Source organism: Anabas testudineus, chromosome 8 (assembly GCF_900324465.2).
Source record: "Anabas testudineus chromosome 8, fAnaTes1.2, whole genome shotgun sequence".
In the NCBI taxonomy this organism is placed as follows: Eukaryota; Metazoa; Chordata; class Actinopteri; order Anabantiformes; family Anabantidae; genus Anabas; species Anabas testudineus.
This window is the reverse complement of record NC_046617.1, coordinates 13,426,711-13,448,773: the sequence shown is the minus strand read 5'-3', so window position 1 is coordinate 13,448,773 and position 22,063 is coordinate 13,426,711. Positions and strand designations below refer to the sequence as shown.

Genomic DNA, 22,063 nt, shown 5'->3' with positions numbered 1-22,063 from the left:
TATCTTCATATATTCAGTATCTGAAAGGTGTTTATTAATACACTGATGTATTTCATTATTTATTTATTTTCATTACTTGTTTATTATAATTATTTATGCAATTAATTTAATTAATACACATACACTTTCAAGTGTAGGTGTGTTATATTTAGGGAAAAAAAAAAGTTTGATTCGTATGGTCTGTCTTGTTGGAGTATACATGTACAAACTTTCAGGAACCATTTGAAGTATGAATTATAAAATGTGATCATAAATTTAGCAAAGCATATCACTGCAGTGCGTTTTTATGTTTGGAACTGCACTCAAGCTGAAGAATAAAAACTGGAGAAAATACTGTATTAATTTACAGAAATTCAATAAAACAAAAAGGCCTAATTAAATATGAATGCAGCACTTTTCCCTGCAAAAGGTCTACTGTGGTATTCTATTCATGAACAATGTATGCATAGTATGTTCTAACATGTTTTAGTACGTTCTCCATAAATACATTTTAATAATACTGATAATAATAATTATCAATATCAACTAATGTGTCTTAGTCTGTTTCTGCCAATTTAATTTAACTGAAAATTTAATTTTACAACATATTAGAAAGAAAAACAATCAGTTAATCAGTCCATGACAAAACCAGAACACAGCTACAGGTCTTGAGATAAACTGAATGGATGGGCAGCACAATGGAGGTAGAGAAATCAAGCAACTTGAAGAAGAAATAAGTATCATGGGGTAAATGCATGGAGTTGATGTATAAAATGGTCCAAGCCTTTTTTTCCCCTTTCAGCTTTCATCTTTAGCAAAAATTAAATAAACTTTCACCCATGAATGTTTGTATGAAACTACGAAATGGTCTACAGCTCATGGGGATATCTATTCTCCTTACTGTTCTTCTTTTTACTCTTCTCCTCCTTCTCTCTCACAGCAGCAGTGACAGGCTGAAGGCTGGATCACATCAGATACCATGCAGCCAATCCAGCCAGAGCGGCAAACCAAGTAGCAAACAGGACCTGTCCTGTTGGGTGCCTGAGTACAGCCATGGCGAGCTGACAGGCATATGCTGTTCCACCAGAAGCCGCTGGGAGCACAAAAACAGAAAACTTAACCAGATCATCATAACAATGTATTTATATATTAGTTAAAATGGCACAGTGCCCACAAAGATTACTACAAAAGCATACCCATTTTAGCAGCATAGTAGGGACATTTGCTGATGTCCCCACCCATTGCTCCATGGACAGGCATGCCAGCATCTAAAACATCTTCCTGGATGGTTTTACCAATTTCTTCCAACTCCTGAAATACCTGCAGAACAAATATAAATTATGTACAACACTGACTGCAAGTGCCCAATACAAGTAAAAAATATTAAATAACATTAGGGATAAAAGGGTAAAAAACAATTCCTGTTGTCTGACAATACATATTGACACATAACCCTGACATAGACTCATCAACACAGTGCAAGTGTCCTACCAAAACTGTCTAATACATTATTACATATGGTTTTGCATTTGTTTCCCTATTGTAAGAAATCCTCTTTTAAACACTTCACACCACCACCACCAGGGAAAAGATTGCCTACCAGCCTTCTTTCTTCACTGTCTCTTACCTCCATGTTAAACTGGAAGGCTTTGATTGCCTCATCCACCAGCCTCTTTTTTGTTTTCATGTCCAGTTCAAGCTCATTCATCCGACTGCGGTATAGCTGTTTAAATTCTTTGGCACTATGGATGGCATCAAACTGGTAGAACTCCAAGCCTTCTCCTGTGGAAGGAAGCTTCAGGGCTCTCTGTGCCACCTTCTTAAGTACCTGGCCTCCAGAGAGGTCCCCCATGTAACGGGTATAAGCGTGGGCCACCAGCAGCACTGGGTCTTCCTGTCCTACTTGGTGGATACGGTCCACATAGCATTGAGTGGCCTCAGAGCATCTGATCTGGCTCTGCCATTCTGGGCCATAAAAATACTCAAGATCACGAGCCAGAGCCTCATGGCGGTGCAACTCTGCTGGAAAATAAAGAGGCGCAAAGTGGGGGTGGTCCTTGTTCTTTTCAATCTCTTCCTCCATGGCTGTGTAAGTGTAGTAGAGTGCCACGGCACCAAGCTGGATAGGATATAAAGAAAAAGTTTAAAGTTTGGTTTGTCCACTTTTTCAACTATTCTTTGTGTCTTTTTGCCTACAGTCATTCATATTCATTTAATTACTGAACTTCTCTGTTTACATGTTTTACTAAATCACCAGTGACATTTAACCCTTCCAGATTTTTTTTAAACTGACCTTAAAAAGCTCTTTGCGGATGCGTCCCCTGAGAAAATCCTTCACAAACTGGGTGTTCTCAGCCTTTTCATGAACCTCCTTGGTCCCTGCTGCCAGCATCTCAGACAGATCCTCAGGTCTTGTAAAAGAAAACAGACAAATCCAAGGTACGTTTTACCAGTTTTATTTTCTAATCTCACTCCACTTTATGCACTGTTTGAAAAAATTGAAATATTACAATATTACTGGAATATTTACCTGAGGGTTTCCCCATTCTCCTCATATACAAGTCCTGTTTTAACACTTGCTGTTGTCTCCATCTTCTCTGCTGACATTTGTTGTTCCTGTCTGCAGCCAGTTCACCATAAAAAAAAAATCAGTATAATAAAGCAAAATGGCATTATATTCTTAGTGAAATCAAATAGCATGGGCATGTTCAAACTTAATCACACTGCACATATGCTACCCAGGCTTAAAAAAAAGTTTTACAGTGGCAAGAAACACATAGTAAACTACACTGCCCGTCCAAAGGGAAAAAAAATAAATAAATCGCACGCATTGTCATCTTGGAATATGCCTGTGCCATCAGGGAAAAACACTCCATTGATGGAATAACCTGGTCATTCAGTCTATTCAGGTAGTCAGCTGACCTCATTCTTTGGGCACATAACATTGTTGAACCTAGACCTGACCAACTGCAGCAACCCCAGATCATAGCACTGCCCCCACAGGTTTGTATGGTAGGCACTAGGCATAATGGGGGTATCCCTTCATCCACCTCTCCTCTTACCCTGATGCACCCATCACTCTGGAAAAGGGTAAAACTAGACTCATCAGACCACATGACCTCCATCCATTGCTCCAGAGTCCAATCTTTATGCTCCCTAGCAAATTGAAGCCTTTTCTCTGATTAGCCTTACTGACAAGTGGTTTTCGAAAGGCTAAGCTGTTTAGTCCCAATCCCTTGAGTTCTCTTCACATTGTGCGTGTGTAAATGCTCGTACTTTCACTATTAAACATAGCCTTAAGTTCTACTGTTGTTTTTCTAGTATTTGATTTCACCAAACGTAGTGATCGCCGATCATGATCATTTAAGATTACAGATTCAGATTAACATCTTTTCCACAACCACAGGATGCCTCTTCCGACACGTTTGTTTAAGAAATGCGAAGCTACTCGCTGCATCAGTTAAGGTTAAATAACTTGTTGCCCACTGAAACGTAATAATCTACACAGTAATTATCCAATGGAAGGCTCTTACTTAATTGCTGAGTTAAAACCAGGTGGTGACTTTTGTTTTTTGGGACGAGCAGTGTATTTGCAGCTTGCTTCTTTTGAAGTGGCCCAGGCAGATAGAGACAGAGATAGAGATTCTGTGGAATGACTTCAAGGAAGCTGTTTACACCATATGTCTTAAGAACATGACTGAGCTAAAGAAATTCTGTAAGGAATTATTACATCTTTGATTATACTGGCACAGTTTTGAGATATATATACAACATTACCATGGTTATGATTGTATAATGTATTATAACTATTGACTATATTAGTTTCCTTTAGCTACAGCTGTCTAAAACTGTCACTTGAGCTGTGATTGCATAACTGCTTTACAGAATTAACCATGGAACAATGTCAGGCTGTGGTGTTCCCTGTTCTAAAGGTTTGTAATACTTCAAAACTCAAGTAAGTCAAATCAACAACATAGCCCATAGACTATACAAGACATTACAAATTACAGCTCGTCCAGAGTTATTCAAAAAGCCACATAAGATAAAGCAGACCAAACAAAATCACTGTTCATTCAACACCACATCCTTTCATATGTGCCAACTTATATGGAATTGTTGTATCTGACTCTTACCCAAGTGGCAGCAGTGGTCTAATGAGGGAAAGAGGGAGTTGATATCACCCACTGTAGCTGTTGTCCCAGCGATGATGATGATGATGATGATGATGATGGTCAAAGGAAAGACGCCTTCTGTTTGTGGATACAGCAGCTTTGACCTTCTTTAATCTGAAAGGCAGATGAGGCAATATGAGAGTTAGAACTGATAGTGTGGAAAGGGGTTGGCTTGGTTTACACAAGAGAAGCTGTTTTAAACAGAATCAACCCCTGAACTACAGGAACACAGCCGAACAAAACGCATGTCATGCGACACAGCACAGGCCTTCTGGCGTTTACCAGGAGTCTCAAATAATAACTCGTTAACTTTAGTGTTGGGTAAAGCTAGCTAGTGTTGTCCGTTGAGGAGCTAGCTTTTACGTTATTTAGTTAGATTCAGCTCCTCGCTCTAAACAGAAAACGCCATCTCATGCCTTTCATTGTAACAGAAAAAGGGTCTTGATTATTCCACCTGACGATAACGTCCTCTAAGTTGCTAGGAGCATCTTTTTGACAACAGCTAACTTTAGCTACTTGATTAAGCTAGCTAACTTAGCTAAGAGCTAGCTAGCTACACGTTCAACAAGGTAAAAACACTCGATCTGAGAGCATCTTCGACATGATTATCCACATAACAAATTCGTCTTAATACTCGAGGATTAGAAGACTTTGACATTGCCATTAGCCACAACAAACCTTCGCTCCACCACTGTACACTGCGCTGCTTTGAACTACAAATCAGACAGGAGGAGCTAAGCGAAACTGCTCCGCCTCCACTCGGCTGCTCAGTCAGGTGGTGCTTACTTCTCAACACACAGTGCTGATGAGGCAAATTAACCACGTTTGTACTGCGTTGACAAAAGGAAATAGGAATTAAAGATATTTTCTGATGGTTTCGCATCCCTATTTAATATTTAAGACTGAGTTAGTACATCACGGGAAACGATCTTGTGATTTTAAAACCCATAATGATGAACCTAGCTAACAGCTACATCCACTCTCACAAGAAGAAGAAATAATAATAATGAATGATGTGAATGAAAGGTCCTGATGAACAAGACCTTAATAAAAATAAATAAAAAATAATAAAAATAATAATAATTTCAAATGTCAATAGAATCCTATATCTAAAGTATGAATATAATTTAAGCTTCTTAATACATCCCATTAATGTGTCAGTGGATTAAATGCTGTAAAATGTATTGAGCATTTACTTAAGTAGAAGTAGTTGTACTACAGACTTCAAGTAGGCTGCATAAGAATGATAAAAATACAAAATACACTTAAAATATCAAAATAGGCATATATTATTGGATTGTTATTACTGATGCTTTGTAAGCAGCATTTTAATATTTTTGATGTTGATATATATTTAAACAAAATTATTACATTTACCTGTTCCAAGTTCCCCTTTAAAACTGACTAAAAACAGAACTTAACCAGATACATCAGACAACAGCCTTTATGTTGTGTTTTTTCTATAATTCTTTCATTCAGAATCCACATGGTACTGGACACCAAGCATAGTTTAATGCAAAATGTGCATTAGTATTGCATCCTATGTCACACATTGCAACAAGCCAGAAACTACAAAATGATCAAGGAAAAGAAGCAAGGCCATATCAGGAGGCTGGATGACAATAACCACAAGATGGCATTTCCATCAAGCAAATGCGGTTTGGCAGGTTACATCACACTGTACTTACAAGTTGAACACACATTGAGAAGCCCATCAAACCTTTTTGAGCTAGCTAATGTGGAAATTTATTCCAGCAGAATTTGTTCATTCTTGGGGTGAATGTATATTTTCTTGTCATTTTAACTGATCTGAAAAGGCATTTTTTGCTTGCTCTAGTTTTGGCTTTTATCTAACACCAAATTCCAGCAACTTGATATGTGCCTTAATCTTTATTATCAAATAAATTACCATTTACAAATTACTCTAAAATCGTTTACAATGGTGTAGCTGTTACAGATCCACATAACAACATCAGTGTAATGATTAAACCATCTTTCTTTTACAGTACTGGTAAATCAGATCATGATTTAATTCAATGTCTACATAAAATGACCACTTATCCTTGTTACATGAGCAGAACATCAACACATTTGATGGTCGAACATTTTTCCCCAAATATTACTTTACTTAATAATCTGAAAAAGTATGATACAGCAGTTTTTAGAAAGAATGATTTGATTTATCTCGCCCTAGAAACTGGAGGAGTTAAAGAGGAATATTTAGCATCTTGGATCTACAATAATATTCAGTACCCGGTCTTGATAAAGAATATTGTTGTTCACAATTAAGTCAAACACATTTGAAAAATTACACCAGTGAATCTCACACCTTTAATGTGAGATTTGGAGAGGTGAAAGGGGCAGGGCTGGAGAAGGGCACATAATTGTAATGGATAGTCTACTAGCTTGGCAGAGTGTACAATGAGCATAGTGCACTGTGTAATTACAATGAGTGCTTCCAGATTAGAGGGTGTTTGACCAGAGCCAGCCAAACAAAGGTATCCAAAATCTTACCTTTATGTTTGCAGCTGAACACAACATAGTGATCTGTCCCTCTTGGACAAACAAAATAAGCTTGCTTTATACAACATGTTTACAACATGCTGCGGGGGTACTCTGCCAATTACAGATCATAGTTGAATAATTATTTTGAAGGTGTTTTTGTACGTATGATTCATGCATGCTGTTCATGAATTATGTACAAGGCAGTTGTTTGTGTTGCCGAGCAGATTTGTTCACAAGTGTATGTGTAAAAAGCAGTGTGTTTGAATATATATGTGCATAATGTTTGTGTGTGAGCATGTGTGTTGATGTGCATAATGGGAGAAGCAAGAGTGTGTGTATGTGTGTGTGTGTGACTGTCAGAGCCTGATATTAGTGTGGCAGCCGGCTGCAGTGTCAGATGCTCGGTTGGCAGGGCAGCTGAGTGCCCCCCTTCGTTCTGCTACCGAGACACAGGAGGCTGGTGGGGGTAAAGATGAGCTAGCAAGATGATTCACTTCCCTCCAATGGGGCCAGCAAGCTGTTGCCATTACATTAAATTGCTTTGGGGAGTGATGCAGTTCAAAAAGAGAGGAGGGGGACTTTGGTCTAAATCACTGGCGGAATAAACAAAACTTAATTTCATCTTGAATTTCATTTTGTCAATTTATATTTGAGAACCTCACAAAACAAAATCATACTGTCTGTTTGATAACCATGTTTAATGAAATAAATTCAATTACATTCAGCTATAGGCTTCTTTTGTATCTAGTTTCCCTATTAATGGCTGACAAATAAGAAACAATATTTGGGGTAAGACATAAAAGGACTGGTCTAATTGGTACTGAATTATACTGTATATTCACATTAACACTGTTGCATAGTAGTGGGTGTTTGTACTTCTTTGTTTTGGTATGGCATCAAATCAGACTATCAAAACTGTACAACAGACAATTGCAGAGGATGAACAAGTTTGATGCCCAGGCGTGCTGTCAACATTTTCAAGTGTTTCCACCGTGAGGAAAGTCAGTGATTTAGTACATCATTATCACTTATTTATCATATACAATAGACTAATAATGACAAAACTAATCTTCAAATCAATTTTCAGAACAATATCACACATCACAAATTTGCCTTGTGGGGATTTGCCTGTACAGCATATGGCATCCCCTGTAGTAGCTGTGCATGAACTGATTTGTTTCTGTGCTGATGCCTAATATGATGCAGTACATCATCAACAAACTAGCAAAGAGTCAGTCATATTGTGTCCCTGTTTACTCTCCTCTGCTAAATTTTAATAACTTCAAATAGCTTCCGTAATGAGACAATCAGATGTACAAAGTTGTAAATATGAGTAGGCTACAGGGGAATATAATTAAAATTTTATGAATGCTGTTATCAAAAAGAAAAACAATGTTCTTCAGAAGAATTATTAACTGATAATTCAGATATGACCGGTGTGAGTCAAGAATATGAGCAGGTCTGATTGATAAAAGCTGTAGAGAGAGTCTTAGGGTCCAGATTGATTAATTTTTTTTCTCTCTCTGCTCTGGTGGTAACAGTGAAATAACACTGCCTAGTTTTTATAGCGTAAAAATAATAAATCATAGTAGCTATACCATTTTGTTTCAGTCTAGTTGTGGCAACGTGGAGGATCATTAGGGACGAGATGTGTGGAGACTGTTAAAGGGAACAAAGCCAAAATCTCGCGAGATCAGACAACTTTAGTGGAAATAAAGCTGCCAAGTTTTTAGCTAGTTATAAAAGTACAAATGATGCATTAATTAGCTCAGGAATTAGATGGAAGGACATGTGCGATGGTGATGTGTACCTTGATGTGCATTTGCACAATATCCAAGGTGACTCTTTTCAACAAAAACGGGGAAATGTGACTTCCGCATCTGTTAATGTTGAATTCGCGGGGTTAGCACCCGAGCACTAGTTAGCATTAGCGTTGTACCGTTGCTAACACTTGTCAGGAAGTCAGTCGACGAAATATCCATCGTTCCCAATGACGCTGTTGCTATGTCTGTGAACTTATGTTAACTTTAGCGTTAATTAATTGTTTAAACCGATAGTTTGAAAGTGTTTCCTACGTGTTGTCACTGCGGAACAGTTATGTTAAAGTCACCCCAAGGAGACATCCAGACTTTAACATGTCCCTGCTGTCCGTGGTAGAGGAAGCTATAAAGTCATACAAAGCCGAGCAAGCCAAGATTAATGACAGTATTCAACTCTACAGAGAAATACTACAAACGTTGTAAGTAATGTGCATCTGATTATTAACTCAACACCGCAGTTTTATGTTCAATCTTATGATTTCTTAGCCACAGTTTTTGCTACCCTAGTATTATAAGTGTGTGTGGGCTAGTGTTAATGCTCTATGACATATTCAATGATGTTGCGTGTCTTGCAACTTCGCCAGAGAAGTTCACAGTTTGAATACTATGCATTCAATATTATTATATATTTAATCCATAGTATATGTATTATACTATAAGACCTTCGTTTGTGTGAGTGGAAGTCGCCCGGCGCTGTGGCTTAGTTGGTTAAAGCGCCTGTCTAGTAAACAGGAGATCCTGGGTTCGAATCCCAGCAGTGCCTTTTGTGTCGTTCTCCGCTGAAAGCCGCAAGATTACGTTTTTGAGTTAAATGGTATGTTAAATACAGATGTTAAGATCAGCACACATTGTAAAATATACGTTTTGTAGACCTATTATTTTGGTCAATAATTTGCAGGTATTTTATTTAGTATTCGTTAAACGTTTTAGGCATTAAAACTGAAGATGTTTTGTATAACACCATCATGAATAGTTTTTATTAACCTCTCGTGCAGTAAACAAAAAAACCCTTTTGATTTGTAAGTTCCAGTTCTTCTAGATAAAACCTACTTGCACACGGTTTTTTCAAGATACTTGGCAGATATGTTCTTTGCCTGTGTATTAAGACTGCAACTCTACATCTCTGTTTCTGGCTCAAGTTGTATGTTTAATTTAGTTATCATGCTGCACAATGAATTAAACTACCTTAAACTTTTACATAATTTATAAATATATCTGTGTAAATGTTTGCTGATGAGTAACAAGAAATTGTGATAGTTTAAAGTGTGAATAGAATAGTAGATCTGCATATAATTAATTTCAGTAATGATTGTTCTGCCAATTATTTTTTAGATCACTAATCAAGTCTCTTTTTTTGTATAAAATAATATCCATCACAAAATTCTAGAGCAAAGAATTATTTAATTAAATGTCTTGTTTTGTTCCACCAACACCAGTTTCCCTTTTTGGTATTTTTTATTTGAAAACAATATATCAAGTATCCACATTAATGTTATTTCAGTCTGCTAATTAAATACTTTTTGCAGCTTTTTAAACTCCCATTGATATTCACAGTTGGCCTTAAAAAAATCTACTAACATTTGGAAGTTTTTAAACTTAAAATATTTCATACAATAAACTCTCATACATAGTTTAAACTTGCAATTTGTTTATAACTAATACAAGTGACATTCAGTTTTTATTTTACAGAACACCACAACTGAAAGCCTGCTCTGAAGAACCAGAATGTGCAGATAATTCTGCAACAGGTAATTAAAAAAAGTATTTGTCAATTCCATGTTCATTGATAAATGGCTAATTTAAATTATTATTAAAAAAATAACAAAAAAAAAAAGCCAATTTATTAACAATGTTTATTTTAGTATTTTTGGTTAATATAGGTGACAGAGACAAATGAGAGAGGTTTGACATTGTGTGTGATTTGTTAATTGTGCTATTTATTTTATTCTTTGAAATAAATTGTGTAGGATCCTAAGCAACTCCATACTGCCAATTTTAGCCAAGTCTGTGTTTTAAAATAAATAATTTATCTGAACTGATTTTGCTTCAATAGTAAAATAACTTAACCATATTTGCATGCTACTATGTTCAGACACAAATATCTCACCCGGGAAGACAGAAGATTTAGCATTGCTTGAGCGAGCACTGGAGAAAGCTCTTCACGTCCGCACTGCTTCAAGAGTTTCTGAAAAAGACCCCAAAAGAAACAAGCATCCTGGACCTCAAAAGGAAGCCGGGGCTACAAGTGTCCTCTTCAAAGATGTAACCCAGTCTTCTGCACCATATAAGGGGAGTCAAACAACCATCAGATCTACCTCTAAATCTAAAGCCAGTCTTGACAGAAAATGTCATAAAAGGCCTGGGTCATCTACACTAGGATCAAGACCTTCTGCTAGCTACAACCCAGGACAGTCCAAAACCATAAATAATAGAAACAGAATCCAAAATCATTCAGTCTCATCAGTTGGAGCTGTATACCACCAGACAGCCAGGAAATCCCAGTTGGATGGTTCAACCCATGCCTCTCTTACTCGCATCCCAACATTACAGTCTAAAAATGCAACTGTGCGTAGTAACAGTGATGATGACCTGGAAAAAGCTGACACTGCTTCCAGTCCTTCCAATGATACAGTGCCTTATTCACACATAAGAGAGTGGGCTCACAGTGTGCCTCAACAAAATGGGTATGTTTCTAAAACAACTAGAGTATTCAAATAATTTTATATGTAACTTTCTCACAGTTGGAAGCAGTGAATATATGTTTATGGTGCTCTTATCATCATTCTGCTTTCATTTTTTTAGGACACTACCTGAGCAGGCAGCAAAATGGAAATCTCTAAGAACAAAGGAAAACAGGTGGCCAAAATGTGTCTTATCTTTTTAATATATTATACTGCATTGCACAGTTTCTCATTGGTGCTAATATTACCTCTTTGCATTATCGTCAGGTTGTGGGATAAAGTCATTTCCCTACAAAGGAAATCTATGCCTGGGAACAGTCACTTCATGGAGAGAATGAGAGCTATGGTACCCTTCCTTTTTCTAGGGAATCATGTCAAGAGAGGCTGGGAAGCGTCAGACTGGTTTTTCCATCCTCTGTAATGCTGAACTTGGCAGTATAGTTAGTTAGAATAGCTTGACTCCTGAGAATAAGCAAAAATGGGAAATTAGCAGAGCATGTTTCTATAGAAATGTGAATAGAACACTTACAGTAAAATATGTAAACATCCGGTGTACCATTTTTGACCCTCTCCTAGTTCCCTAAGGATTGGCCATGTGGTAGTCCAGATCAGATCAGGGTTCTGGTCGACCGGCTGACTCATCAAAGCTATGACCTCACCCACCACTGCCAGACAAAAGAGCTGCTAGCCAAACACATCCCTGAAGTGGCCACAGAGCTGGGTAAAAACCTGAATGCAATTATGCATGCACACAAAATAAGCAGTAGACAAGTAAGAAGAGATAACATAGACGGATAAAGTGTGTGGATGAGAAGATTATAATTTAGGAAGAAACTGCACAGAGACTTAGCACTTGCTCTGCCAGTGATGCTCAAGACCCTGAACTGGGAATTTGAGATTTATTTGTAACTCTATCAGATACAATGACTGCAGTCATGAGACTGATTAACAAAGTGCAATTAAGCTAAACAATTCCATGTGGTTCTGGAAGAATGTTGCCATTATAACTAGATTTTTATTATGTAATTCTGTATAGGTGGAAAGGACAGCAAGTACGATTGTAGTGCCACACTTGAAAGGTTGCAGATGACACCAGCTGAGCTCCAGGGCTGTGCAGATCAAGTGAAAGAAGGTAGGAATGCAGCTTCAGCATAACACATCTATATTTTCACAAAGTATTTGTTCCCCTACATGAATTATAGCCTGATCTGTTTATGTGAAGGTGTTCATGAGCAAGGAGAAGAGGTGTTGCATTAGGAAGAGTGTTTGAAAGCTGTGAATGACTATGTCTGGCTGTCAGGGTATAATTTACTCAGTGTGTACAGTATGTTACATGGTTTAATTTCCATTACATCTAACGATACATATATAAGTATGTGATATACTTTCCATTTTCCTTTCACACCACTCAGATCACTGTATTACTTTCACAGAGGGAGTTTACGTTTACAGTTATAGCTCCAGTGCAGCAAAAGTATGTTGCTAAAACCAGTGTGAGAAAAAAGTTTCCAGTAATTTCTTATTTCCTGCTTTGACCATACACCTCCCATGACATTGTGACCATGTGCATCTCATCTAGGATCCCGTGTCCCAGGTTTAGTAGGGGTTTTCCAGAGGGATTTATCATTTATTGGATTTTAACAGCATTTTGAAAAATGATTGTGATGAATGAATTGTGCTAACGAGGTAATGGAGCTTCTCCATCGTGCCTTGTGGAAAATGAAAACAGAGCCGCAGTGAATCCTAAGTGCCAGATTGGTTCTTTGCTTAGCTTCAACAGGTCCCCACTCCATGTGATGGTGTGGTTTTGTTGTCTATCCTGACGTGGCTAGGCAAAGGCTTAGCTATTTAAAGCTGAGGCAGCAGAGTAGAAAAACATTTTTGGGTAAGGTTGCTCCTGCTCACACTCTAAAAATAACCTTATTTTCCGTCAGAGTGGGAAGCATGGGATCGATGGAAGCCAGAGGGAGGTTGTCTTTGCCCCACTGGGGCAAATGGCCTGACGGGAGATGAGGTGATTGCACCCTTGCCCCTGACTATAACCTACACAACAGAGGCAGAGCTCAGAGAGCTAGAGAATCTGAGAATGCGAGTGGCACTGCTGCTACAAGAGATTTACCTTGAGCAGGTAAAGACTGTGTTCTTAAGCCCCCTGTTAAATAAATAAAGGACATCAATACATTTAGTCATGCTAATTAATGAGACCGTTCTCTTGAGTAGTAGTATCTACTGAGACATAATGGGCTGACAGACTTTTGTTCTATGTTATAGGCCTTATTGGACACTCTGTCCCCTCTGCTCTCGTGTGTGTTACCTGGGCCTGGATGTCCTGAACCCAGTGTCCTGAGAGATGTGTACTCCCTGTTGGGTGAAGGAGGTGAATGTTTCCCTTCCACAGTCCTGGACTCTGAACTTGATTGACCACAGGATGTATAGAGGTGCTCTGTCCTCCCCTATTCACATATGTAATAGAAATAAAATATCATAAACATCTCTCAGTATAACACAGTTCCATGCAACATCTATTATAGTTCAATTACACCACTCATACACTGTAATATATGTGGAAACTGTGTATTTGTACTTGAATCACAAAAGTAAATTTTTATTGTGACACATCTTTTGTTAGTGTGCTGTGACACTATTCTGTTTAAAAACAAAAAAAACAACACATAATAAATAGACTGTTATAAGATATTAACTGTATTTTGCCACATTTCTGGATTTTCCTTATTCCAATTGGAATTTTAAGTTATGTTTTCCTAATGGCTTAATTTTATTTTCATGTGAAATTGTTTGTTATCCAAAATCGTTGTCGTAGAATGATACTACATAACAACCAATACCGGAAATTCTATCTAATGGAAACTCTTAGTTTTGCAACTCTGCCAGTACCAGTAGGTGGCACTCAGGTCACAGATGTGTTACCACAGGACAGACCATCAGGTGCCTTATGCTAACTTAAATAATGGCACAATTATTACTGCTGCTTCAGATTCAATCAATAAATTGTCAGTTGGTTTTGATCCATGAATCACAATTAGAAAGAACACATATGAAGCCCATACCATGTTTCTGTGAGCTGAGGAATTTGTCAATTGTGATAGAGCTTAACACAAAAAGATGGAAAAGGGTTGGAGGGGCCTAAAAGGTTTGTATCCACAGATGACGTGTAGATGCCATGGGCTGTGCCAGACTGGACAACAGGTGGCGCTGGGTTCACGCAGCAGGACGTGGGTGTTTAAGCTGTGCTGCACCAACCCTCGTGTACACACAAACACAGGGACATGCACCCCCAAAGCTGGCTGAGTCACAAAGACTGCGCCTGGGGATCTGTCTCCCTGTATGCTGCAAGCTTGAAATGGCATGTTTCCCCAAGGATAGAAATAAAAAAAATTACATAAGGTAGACAACTATTTCAGCCTCACATTGCCTGTGTCAGGAGTGCAGTAATTCAAATTCTCCTGAAATGTAGCACTTGCATATTTGCAAGGCGCCCTCTGTTCTAGCACTATGTGTCTCACCACTCATGGATTGCAGCCAAGTCATCTGTATGGGACTGCAGCAGTGTACTGCAAGACTCCGGTCCACCCATACAGTCTTGGAACAGTCTGTGTGAACAGAGTAAAGGAGGGAAGCATCTTTGAGCTCACGTCAACACAACACAGGTCCCTGTGGGAGTGGTGCCTACGCAACTCAGCCTTCCTGTGACCCGCATACGTCAGCTGCTGCCTGGCTCTGGCTGTCACCGGCAGTGCTTTTCCACCCCCACCAGCATGGCCTGGCCTTGCCCAGGTTACCCATGTCTCACGCCTTTGTCCCATACTTCTCACGCTTCTTTTTGTTACATAGTGGAAAATCCAAAACAGTTTTACTTTCCATAGATGAATTTTCATTTTCTTTCCAATTTCTGTACTGCTATATGCCTCACATACACAAAGAGAGGTTGAGTTGAGTAGTTTTTTTGTGATACACATTCCTTCTTACTTGTTAACTTTTTTTTTTTTTTTTACCCTTTTTGTTTGAACTGTTTTTCAGCCTTAGTGCATTGCAACACAGGAGTACAAATCCACAGAAACCGAACAGAGCTACCAAGAATCCACTTCTCTCCTTCTATTGCTCTTAAACGTCTCTTTTCTCTTGGAGCCCCGCCCCTCACAAACATTTCTCACTCACCCTTGTTTACTTCGTTTTGGTTCATCTGCAGCTCTTTTGCTGAATAAGCTAAAGCAGAGATAAATAAGTCAGTATGATCATCAAGTATGCTCCATTATGGTTTATTATTTGATTTACCTGACAGTTTAACTGGTCTAAGCTGGTCTTTTATTTCAAGGCAAAGACAACAGTCTTTTATCTAAGTAACAGTTGCCTTGTGCAGCCAGATGCATGATTGACATTTATTTGAGAATATTAGGTGTCTATTATTCTGATAATGTGTGCCTTGCGGGCACTCGAGAGCAGGAATCCACTGATCTAATCATGTGTAAAAAAACCTGTTGCTAAGCTGAAGCCAGACTGGTATTTTATGGTTGCATAGAGATAATTCATATTATTATTATTATTATTATTATTATTATTATTATTATTATTCATTCAATAATTTTGAATATTGACATTTTAGACCTATAATGAAGTTATAGGTCACTTTGGCGATATAGCTTTCATGCATATCAAAGAGGTCTGTTTTCTCATCACAACATTGAGTACATGTGAGGCATCGGTTTGTTTCCTCTGTAATTTGTCGGTGTTGTTACATTTAAACATGAAAACCTTTCAGTATCGAATTACCATAATCACTTTGAAGTTCACAGTTTTCGGTTTACATTAAGTTGGCCACAATGCACCCAGTAATGGTGAAAGATAAAACCTTTGACATTTTCCTTCCCTGACATAGCTTTTCAGATGTTAAAGAGTAAGATTGGCCAGTTTAGGAGAAGACTACATTTTATTTTCATGGAAGACAGTCACTAGGGGATTAAATACTCCTAGGTTGTCTTTGATTCAGAAAGGGCTGGCATCTTTTCTATGTGTGGGTGGAAAATGAGTGGGGGCTGCCTGTGTTTGTGAGTGTGTTTCTATCACGTGTGGGCATGCTCAGTATTTGCACTTTGATTATAGAGGAACTGTATATTCAATGTCCTACAAATCTGTATGTGCAGGTGTCTGCTTTCAAATAAAAGGATTGTGTGGGTGGCTGTAGGATTTCTGTTCAATATTGATGACTGTACAGGAGCCATGGTGTGCAATAGCTGCACCATTACTGTAAAATTGCTGTATGAGGTGGCACATCTGTGGCTTTTCAATATTGAGGAGTGAGATGCCCCTTTCACCCATCAACTACTTGGAAGCAGTAGCTTTCTAATTTGAGATGATGAGGAATTCCCCTCTCTCCTCTGATTTCTAGTTGGCAGTATGTTTCTGTTTTTGCTGCTTTTATACTAGAGGAAAATAAAAAAAAAATGCAATTGAGAAGTAGTGATGGGAAGATGAATAAGAGAGGAGCGGTTAACTCTTCTCCCCTCCCCCTTTCCGTGCTTCATCAACCCCTATTCTCCCTACTTTCATGTTTGACGTCATACAAAAGAAGACCAATCAGAGCACTTGGACGTCCCCACTTTCTTCCCAGCCCCTCCCCTCCCCATAGTCCCTTATATATTTCTCGTCAGTATGTTCAGCAGAGTGTACAATGTGCTGCCAGAGAGCAAGCGGGCAGTGTACAGAGAAACAGCCAAACAGGAAGGGAGAGAAGGGAGTGTGAGTGGATTTCAGCGCTGACTCACAAGCCTTCATCTGACACGGTCCAGCTATTCCTTCTCCGATCATTTCACTGGTCTCCTGTAGACCTTTTTTCCTTTTTCTATTTATTTCTCCTTCTCCAGACCAGAGCTGACTACAAAAGGAATTCAAGCCAACAACACTGCAGCCTGGTGTCAGGAACCGGTCCACACCATCAGGATGGGCTGTACATCGGGCCACTTGGCTTGCCCACCTCAGTCCCAGGACAACTCAGGGCAGGAGGGCCAGTCGCTGGATGCTGGTGGTGCCAAAGTTCCTGAAGTGCTCTCCTCTCTGGAGCGCCTGTCTCAGGCCACTGGAGGCATGGAGAAATCCTGGTACCGCTGCATCTTTCCGTTTGGAATCATCTCCTTGGTGATTGGTGTAGCAGGAACGGGTGTGACTTACACCTATAATGACCTGCCTCAGACTAAAGTGGTGTCAGTGGTGTTGCTTGTCATGGGTCTTTTGCTAATGTTGATGGCCACAGCCTGTTGGACTGTCCACAAAAAGAAGAGAAGGAAAAAGAAAGAGGGAGGTTCATTCACCTCTGAGCAATGTCCCCTGTGAAGCACAGAGGGAAAACAGTTGAAGGAATTTTAATGCAGAGACATACCCATGTCTGAGAACTCAAGAGTTGGCTAAAGAATCTTTTACTTTACCTCCTCACAGTGACAAATGGCCTCTATTGTTTATTACAGCGTTTGGCTCAGCTCAAACTGGAGAGATCATGGGTTGAGAAATCATACAGAATGGAAGGACAGACATGATCTGTGTAATCTGTAGGTCTGGACTATTTTGCATTAGCAAGGAGGGATCACCAATGCCTCACATACCCCACCAGCTAGTGTCCAGTGTCAAAACAACCTCAGAGGAGACACACACAAATATGCATTGCACACTGCATGCATATTTACCTGCACGGTTTCATTGCCCTCACAGTTCCTACTCACATATGCCCTGGCAGTCATAGTGGAAGCTTGCACAGACACCTAACACGCTATGTAGAGCTGCTGTTGAAGTCAATGCTAGCGTCACTAGACACGTCAGTCACAGCATTCTTCTTGCCAGGACAGGTGACTCTCCAAGAGGCCAGAAGTGGGCCAAAGAGGGCAACCCGACACCCAACTGAAAGAGCAGCGCACCCACGTCAGCAGCCAGCGTCATTCACTCGTCCTGTGACACCGCAGCAATGTGTTGGGGGCTTTTTTACGCAATGAGAGAGTGGAACTTGAGTCCAGCAGGATCTTAGTGGCATCTGTGTGGATGATGAGCTTGCGAGAGCAGCGGATCTGCTGATGAACCTAAAGACTGTTGGACTTTGGACGTTAAAGAAAATTTGCACATATGACCATGCCAGTGTCAAGCAAGAGAAACTTTTCATAAAGCAACATAATCTAGAAGGCCTTTTGTAGCTCCAGCTTCATATAACAAAGCAGTGGGGTACTGACTTTCTGACTGACTGATTGCCCTCCTCTCAGTGTGCAAGCATTTATGCCTGCCTTGCATCTATGCTGGGCACCCCAACTCCACACAACAGGCCAGGATTATTGAAGGACACTGCCTGAGGGAACATGCCACTGTGGGGACACTTTGACTGATCCTGCTCCCCTATGGCCCCTCCCGCTTGGTGCCTTGAGCAAGCACTCATGGAAAAAGGCTCTGTTGCACGGCCCCATTTCCATCTGAACTCCAGAGAATTTTCCCCCTTGTTCTCTCTCTCTCTTCACCCCAACAAGACTCTCCTCATCCATCCTATATGCCTTCCTCCATTCTACATCACCAGTTTTGACTTGATCCCAATCATTTGCCCATTTGTGAGGAGGACGTGTGTACAATCTTTTGTTACATTACACACAAATACAACTAAATATAATCCATATAGTCTTCAGACATTTGTGTTTATCACTCTGTGCCAAAGAAAGTTGCTTATTTTCCCTCTCATAGTGGAAAGAATATTGACCGAGAGTGAGTGGCAAATCCTTTTGTCCGAATGAAAATAGGGAACAAGGCTGTTCTAGTGGATACCGGCTTAGGTTTGTATTCTTAGTAACTCTGGGGTTTCCCTTTGCTATGCCTTCTCTGCACTCAGCTCCACATCTTTGAATAGGTGCTTTCTGTTAGTTGGTGGTCTCACAGGATGAGACACACAATGGCATTTTAGTTTTGTCTTAAACATTCTAATTTCTGTCACTCAGTGTAACATGGGATGGACAAAACAAATCACAGGAGGAATTTCAGTGTACAGAATGTATAGAGTCTAGATCTTTTGTCTTTGTGCAAACGACTGAGTACTAAAATTCCTTCACTCATGAGAACTATCACTGACCACTGCTGCATCAATTCTGGCAACCAGATTAGTGACGCTTGTTGTTGACTAAATGTCTCTATGCATCCAGAGGTAGCCGTTAACACACAGTGCCAAAGACTAGCCTGCCAGTTACAAGGCTGCACTTGCCTGCCTGCTTCAATAGACATGCAATGATCAGTCCTTTCTCACACAATCTGTAGTCAGTGTACAGATTGTTAGCCAACCTCTGTTAAGTAAATGTAAGGAAGAGAAGAGAGGAGAAATAATGAGGTAATGGTGTACACTCAAAAACAGAACCTGGACAGTCATTCCTTGGATTTTCATATGGAAGTAGGGAGCTACTAGATTGGGATCGACCATCCTGAACAGAGCAGTATTAATCTTAGGGAATACCGTGCATGACTGGCAGTAAAAGTGAAAATGCCAAGTTAATCTGAGTAGAGTAAGTCTTCTCTGAGCCTTTATCTACAATCGAACTAGCATATATCAGTCTGTATTTGCAAATATCTGCATGCTCTATGCCCTTAGATAGATGTCAAATTAAATTATCAAGAGTATTCTTTAGCTCAGTGCAGTATTATTGTCTGAGTATTGAGACAAGAGAGAAGTTGTAGGTATCACATTACATAAGATTCTTACAATGACAATATAGCAGGCTGTCTCGCTTCTCTGTCTGTCTCTGCTATCTACAGATGTCTTCACTCTGGCTAATGTTTGCTCTAATCAGAACTCCTTGGAGGGGTAAGGGTGGGGTTCATGGAGTTTCAACATATTGCAGATACAGAAATGAACCATGATGAACAATGTTTATATTCAGTTATTGACAAAGTCATGTGCAGTATTTAAGAAGGTAGACACAAAAGCTGTAGATGAGAACTCCTGTCTTTGGTTATTGTTGCTTCTGATAGTGCTGCTTGGCCACATGTGGTGTTTTTCTGAGGGAAAAGACATTTTGTGGCAGTAATCGTGAGAAACAAAGAGAGCTAGAGTGTGAGGAACAGCTAGCAAAAAACAACACTGTTACTCTGCCCTAAGTTTTGGCTTGTGTATCAATGCAATTTTCACATGCAAAGTACACATTTCCTTTGTAAATTGTGGTTGCGTAGTTGTTGCTAACTTTTAAACTATATTGTGCCAGTATGTTGATACTAACATTGGTGGCAGGTGACCAGAATTTGTTTGTTAGAGATGTGAAGTGATTTCCCTTCTGCCTTCTAAAACATAAAAGGGAAAATCTACCTCTCTCTGCTGCGGGGGATACATATCCCTCACCTAGAAGACAGCCATGCTGTCTACCTATGCTGGTCGTCACTCCACTGAGTGACACAAAATATATGTGTTTGTGTGCTCTCAAATATTTGGTGCTGTATATACAATTTTATATTTGTACTATATATTTCTACTTACATGTTAATTTTAATTGTTGTATTAAATAAATGTTATGTGAACATATTGGTCTGTGATGTTCTAGGAGAAACTTTTACAAATTTAGGCAATGAGCTCTGTCTTGATCTAGAAGAATCTCTGGGCGAGGCTGAAACTACAAAGGATAGATGGGGAGTTGATAGGTGAGTTCGGTTGGCGAGACCACCCGAGCTTCCCCTGAGCCTGAAACTTTGATGCTGTAAATAGACACGTTACTCTGCCAATTTGGACGACTTGATCAAATACCTAAAGACGGGGGATCCTTTGGATGTTATTGAAAGAGTTTGTTTGGTATTCACCAGAATAAATGACACCCCCTACTGGCAAAAAATGAAATAGGCAAAGTACTCTCTTCATTAAATTCACGTTATTAACATAAAGGTCTGTCTTACTCTGTGAGAGTAATAATGTTAAAATCACTCTGTTCAACAGGAGTTAATTTTATATTTGATGGCTATGAACATATTTTATCATTCATTGGTATCCTGGGAAATGGCTGTGGGTGTGGAGGGAAAGTGTTTAGGTCTGGATAAAGGGTGGAAAGCCAACAGGGCAACGTGGTCATTTGGATTGCTAGGGTCAGCAGAGATTACAGGAAACCATATTGGAGCAACACATTCGCCTCTCAACTTCCAGAGCTCGGCTTCAAGCCCAAGCATTCTGTGTTGTTTGGCTTATATCATACGTTGAATAATACAAAACTGACATCAGTTTAGAATTTAAGGCCGGAAACACATAGGTAGTAAAATGTGACATCATGAAGTCTGGATTTGAGGCTTCATGGGGCCTGATGTCTCATAATGTTTTATTTAAATTCCTGAACAATTGCATCTGTGCAAAAGACAATCTTGTCTGTTTAGTTGATTAGTCATCGCCTGCTGTTGGTGCCAAATTATACATTTGCAGTAGGATGGAGTTACATTTCACTTCTGCTTTGCGTATTATTAGGGCTGTGTTAGAGACAGGTGTAGATTAAAATTGCATAGCCTGGCCAGACTGACAAATTAAATCCCAAGCAAAATTCAATTACAATGCTGTCTCGATTTAGGTATTCTGATAGAAGGACATGTGATGATGAGCTATTGGATTTTAACTTGAGAGAGTTTGGAGCCCTGTCTGGAATATCAAAACAATATCACATACACACTGAACACTGATTAATTTTGGATGAGTATAAACAGGAGACACTGCAAATTAGAGGCAAAAATAAATTGCGTATAGTATTTCCTGCCTCTGATTTAGTTCCCATATCCTCTTCATTTTTCTTCTCCTGTTACTCTTTCAATCTTAAAAGTCTGTGCATTTCAGTAATCAGTATCTTGCTCTATCGGGGAACTGTGAATTGAAATGCTAAGGTGTCAAGCTATAGCTCTCTCATCTAGTACTTAGATCAAA

The 22,063-nt window shown here is 39.3% G+C and overlaps 2 protein-coding genes and 1 non-coding gene across 6 annotated transcripts; 2 read left to right on the top strand and 1 right to left on the bottom strand.

Annotated features, from left to right (window-relative positions):
* Positions 1 to 58: 58 nt before the first annotated feature.
* Positions 59 to 4,935, bottom strand: hmox2b (heme oxygenase 2b). Of its 2 annotated transcripts, none has more exons than XM_026339572.1 (7): positions 4,830 to 4,935; positions 4,113 to 4,265; positions 2,510 to 2,599; positions 2,273 to 2,390; positions 1,607 to 2,098; positions 1,176 to 1,299; positions 59 to 1,072 (listed from the first exon to the last, which is right to left on the bottom strand). In XM_026339572.1, exons 3-7 carry the CDS (start codon positions 2,584 to 2,586, stop codon positions 945 to 947), a joined length of 939 nt encoding a protein of 312 aa, XP_026195357.1. In that variant the 5' UTR covers positions 2,587 to 2,599; positions 4,113 to 4,265; positions 4,830 to 4,935; the 3' UTR covers positions 59 to 944. The 2 variants fall into 2 exon arrangements, with proteins under 2 accessions (XP_026195357.1, XP_026195441.1); XM_026339656.1 differs by having other exon boundaries at positions 2,510 to 2,595.
* A 3,428-nt stretch (positions 4,936 to 8,363) lies between these two features.
* LOC113152069 (tubulin epsilon and delta complex protein 2) lies at positions 8,364 to 20,615 on the top strand. 3 transcript variants are annotated; one of them, XM_026345048.1, is made up of 10 exons: positions 8,364 to 8,895; positions 10,166 to 10,224; positions 10,569 to 11,160; positions 11,279 to 11,332; positions 11,425 to 11,503; positions 11,734 to 11,878; positions 12,194 to 12,289; positions 13,092 to 13,285; positions 13,429 to 13,595; positions 17,037 to 20,615. In XM_026345048.1, the coding sequence occupies exons 1-9, from the start codon at positions 8,792 to 8,794 to the stop codon at positions 13,576 to 13,578; spliced, it is 1,473 nt and encodes a 490-aa protein (XP_026200833.1). In that variant the 5' UTR covers positions 8,364 to 8,791; the 3' UTR covers positions 13,579 to 13,595; positions 17,037 to 20,615. The 3 variants fall into 3 exon arrangements, with proteins under 3 accessions (XP_026200833.1, XP_026200823.1, XP_026200814.1); XM_026345038.1 differs by lacking the exon at positions 17,037 to 20,615 and adding an exon at positions 14,323 to 15,678; XM_026345029.1 differs by lacking the exon at positions 17,037 to 20,615 and having other exon boundaries at positions 13,429 to 13,874.
* Positions 9,166 to 9,239, top strand: trnat-agu. The gene has a single exon. It is a non-coding gene; the product is annotated as a tRNA-Thr (tRNA).
* Positions 20,616 to 22,063: the final 1,448 nt, after the last annotated feature.

Bases quoted from the DNA above. Each gene is read 5' to 3' on its own strand.
- LOC113152069 (XM_026345048.1), top strand. From the start codon at position 8,792: ATGTCCCTGCTGTCCGTGGTAGAGGAAGCTATAAAGTCATACAAAGCC. The intron at 11,879-12,193 runs GTAAAAACCTGA...AATTCTGTATAG, and splicing joins TGAAGTGGCCACAGAGCTGG to GTGGAAAGGACAGCAAGTAC. The intron at 13,286-13,428 runs GTAAAGACTGTG...TCTATGTTATAG, and splicing joins AAGAGATTTACCTTGAGCAG to GCCTTATTGGACACTCTGTC.
- hmox2b (XM_026339572.1), bottom strand. From the start codon at position 2,586: ATGTCAGCAGAGAAGATGGAGACAACAGCAAGTGTTAAAACAGGACTT. The intron at 1,300-1,606 runs GTAAGAGACAGT...TTTGTTCTGCAG, and splicing joins CCTTCCAGTTTAACATGGAG to GTATTTCAGGAGTTGGAAGA. The intron at 1,073-1,175 runs GTATGCTTTTGT...TTGTGCTCCCAG, and splicing joins CTACTATGCTGCTAAAATGG to CGGCTTCTGGTGGAACAGCA.